At 40.1% G+C, this 2,575-nt stretch overlaps 1 protein-coding gene across 1 annotated transcript in view; it reads right to left on the bottom strand.

Annotated features, from left to right (window-relative positions):
- Window positions 1-2,259, bottom strand: part of LOC107087155 — an 11,790-nt gene extending 9,531 nt beyond the window's left edge. The window contains exons 1-2 of the mRNA XM_015378574.1: window positions 1,795-2,259; window positions 1,570-1,638 (exon numbers count right to left, since the gene is read on the bottom strand). Coding sequence (XP_015234060.1) covers window positions 1,570-1,638; window positions 1,795-2,014 — 289 coding nt within the window. The 5' untranslated portion in view covers window positions 2,015-2,259. The remainder of the gene's footprint in view (window positions 1-1,569; window positions 1,639-1,794) is intronic.
- Between the last annotated feature and the right edge of the window lie 316 nt (window positions 2,260-2,575).

Raw genomic sequence — 2,575 nt, 5'->3', positions numbered from 1 at the left:
AAACGTGCACAGCGCCCCCTACCAAACAAGATGGGCAGCCCGGTCAGCAAGGACCTGAGGAAGAGCGGCTGCCGACGTCACTATGCTGCGCCCGCCACTCACAATGCTTTTACGTTTTCGAGTTATGGACAGTATTTTGCTGGCAGACCACGAAAACGAAAAAGCAATATCCGCTGTGTTTTCTCTTTGATGAAGGCATAAAATTTGCAATCTTAAAGAAGAAAATGCAAATGCAAATAGAATGTTTGATTACTAATTTCATTTATGAGTCAAATAATTTAGCCACATTCTTAAAATGAAAAAGCATTTCTGAAAATGCTTTTTCATTTTCAAATTTTACATTTCAAATTGAATTTTGGTATGTATTTGCTGGGGTACATTTTGAAAAAGAAATCTCCAATGTCTTTTTCTTTTTCATTTTAATTAAGTAAAAGGACTAGCAGTCTTGAAGAAGAAAATTAAAATGCAAANTGTATATGGAAGCAAATCGTTACCATATTTCAAATGAAAATGCATTTTCAGAAATGCTTTTTTATTTCTGAAAAGACATCAGACATTTGAGATTTCTTTTTTCAAAATGTACCCCAGCAAATACATACCAAAATTCAATTTGAAATGTAAAATTCGAAAATGAAAAAGCATTCCCAGAAATGCTTTTTCATTTTAAGAATGTGGCTAAATTATTTGACTCATAAATGAAATTAGTATTCAATCATCCTATTTGCATTTGAATTTTCTTCTTTAAGACAGCACATTTTATGCCATAATCAAAGAGGAAACACAGCGGACATTGCTTTTTCGTGGTCCGCTTACAATGTAATGCAATGCAAACGTGCACAGCGCCCCCTACCAAACAAGATGGGCAGCCCGGTCAGCAAGGACCTGAGGAAGAGCGGCTGCCAACGTCACTCTGATGCGCCCGCCACTCCCAATGCTTTTACGTTTTCGAGTTATGGACAGTATTTTGCTGGCAGACCACGAAAACTAAAAAGCAATGTCCGCTGTGTTTTCTCTTTGATTAAGGCATAAAATGTGCAATCTTAAAGAAGAAAATGCAAATAGAATGTTTGATTACTAATTTCATTTATGATTCAAATAATGCAGCCACATTCTTAAAATGAAAACACATTTCTGGAAATGCGTTTTCATTTTACATTTCAAATTGAATTTTGGTATGTATTTGCTGGGTTACATTTTGAAAAAGAAATCTCCAATGTCTTTTTCTTTTTCATTTTAATTAAGTAAAAGGACTAGCAGTCTTGAAGAAGAAAATTAAAATGCAAATAGGATAATTGATTACTAATTTTATTTATAAATCAAGTAATGCAACCACATTCTTAAAATGAAAAAGGATTTCTGGAAATGCTTTTTCATTTTCAAATTTTGAATTTTGGTACGAATTTGCTGGGGTACATTTTGAATGCTTTTTCATATGAAATATGGTAATGATTTGCTTCCATACATGTAAAGTGTGTTAATTTACATTAAAACTAAGTTAAAAGCATGATTTTTATCTGTGACGCACATAGACAGAAGCTCAAACATCAGCCCACAGGTCTCTCTACTCACCTGGGGCAATCTTCAGGTATGTTTTACCATCTGCTGATGATGTGAAGAACCGATCTGTGCTCACAGGATCTGAACGCAAAGCAGATCATAGAAATTCCATTTATATAAAATCATGTTTCCATAATGTGGGTCATTTAAAGGGGGATGAAGCCTCAGATAGATTATAAGCTTTAGAGGGAATAGATAGATGTGTGTGGTCATGAGTGGAGTGGTCGGAGTGCTCACACAGCAGAACGGAGGGAGCTGAGGTGTTGGCCTGCAGCTCCGTGTCAGTCAGCTCCTCCGCAGTCTGTTGCACTCCTCCTCCTCCCGCTCTGCATGCGGCATCTCCGCAGGGCGCAGGCGGCTCCTGCCTGCCCAAACCCAGCGCAGATGAGCGTTCATCTCCGGCTTCGGTTTTCACATGCATCGCTGGGACGTCACCTCCGTGCAGGTTCGCCTCCATGGCTGCTGCCGCTGCAAATGAAATAAATTCTGCGCGCGTTTTGTCTGCGCAGGCGTTTGACGTGGGGAGAAAGTTTGGAGATGAAGGCTGGAGATCAGTGGAGCCGGCTGAAAGCCGAAGTCACGCGGCCAGGGCGTTTGGCTCCCGCGCTGCCCGCCTAGCTGCACGCGCGGCGGGGCAGTGTTGCTCTGTGCCTCCTTGGTTTTCTTTCTCTAGGTAGAGAAATGGCTGCGCCATTCACATCAGCTCAGCTGGCGGATGCGCAGGGCGGCTGCGCAGCTGACACAGATTTGCTGCTGGGAAGCGGTGACGTCAGTTTGCCGCACGGCACGTGGCTAACAAACGGCAGAAATAAGAAAAGGAAACCACTATTTTGCTTCTTTATAAGGTTTAACAAACTTAGAGACAATTATGGACTCTGATAATAAACAGGCTATAAGAACTAAATTCTTTCATTGCACACAAACTGTTATTCGAAATCGAATCAGTTTCTTTTTTTAATCATCTTATTTTTTCCCCAATTAGTACAAATATAATTGGCTTATTTTATGTGCATGAGTG

This window comes from Cyprinodon variegatus, unplaced genomic scaffold (genome assembly GCF_000732505.1).
Source record: "Cyprinodon variegatus isolate N-32 unplaced genomic scaffold, C_variegatus-1.0 Scaffold175, whole genome shotgun sequence".
Lineage (NCBI taxonomy): Eukaryota > Metazoa > Chordata > Actinopteri > Cyprinodontiformes > Cyprinodontidae > Cyprinodon > Cyprinodon variegatus.
Note: the sequence above shows the minus strand (reverse complement) of the source record. Positions and strands in the feature narration are given on the sequence as shown.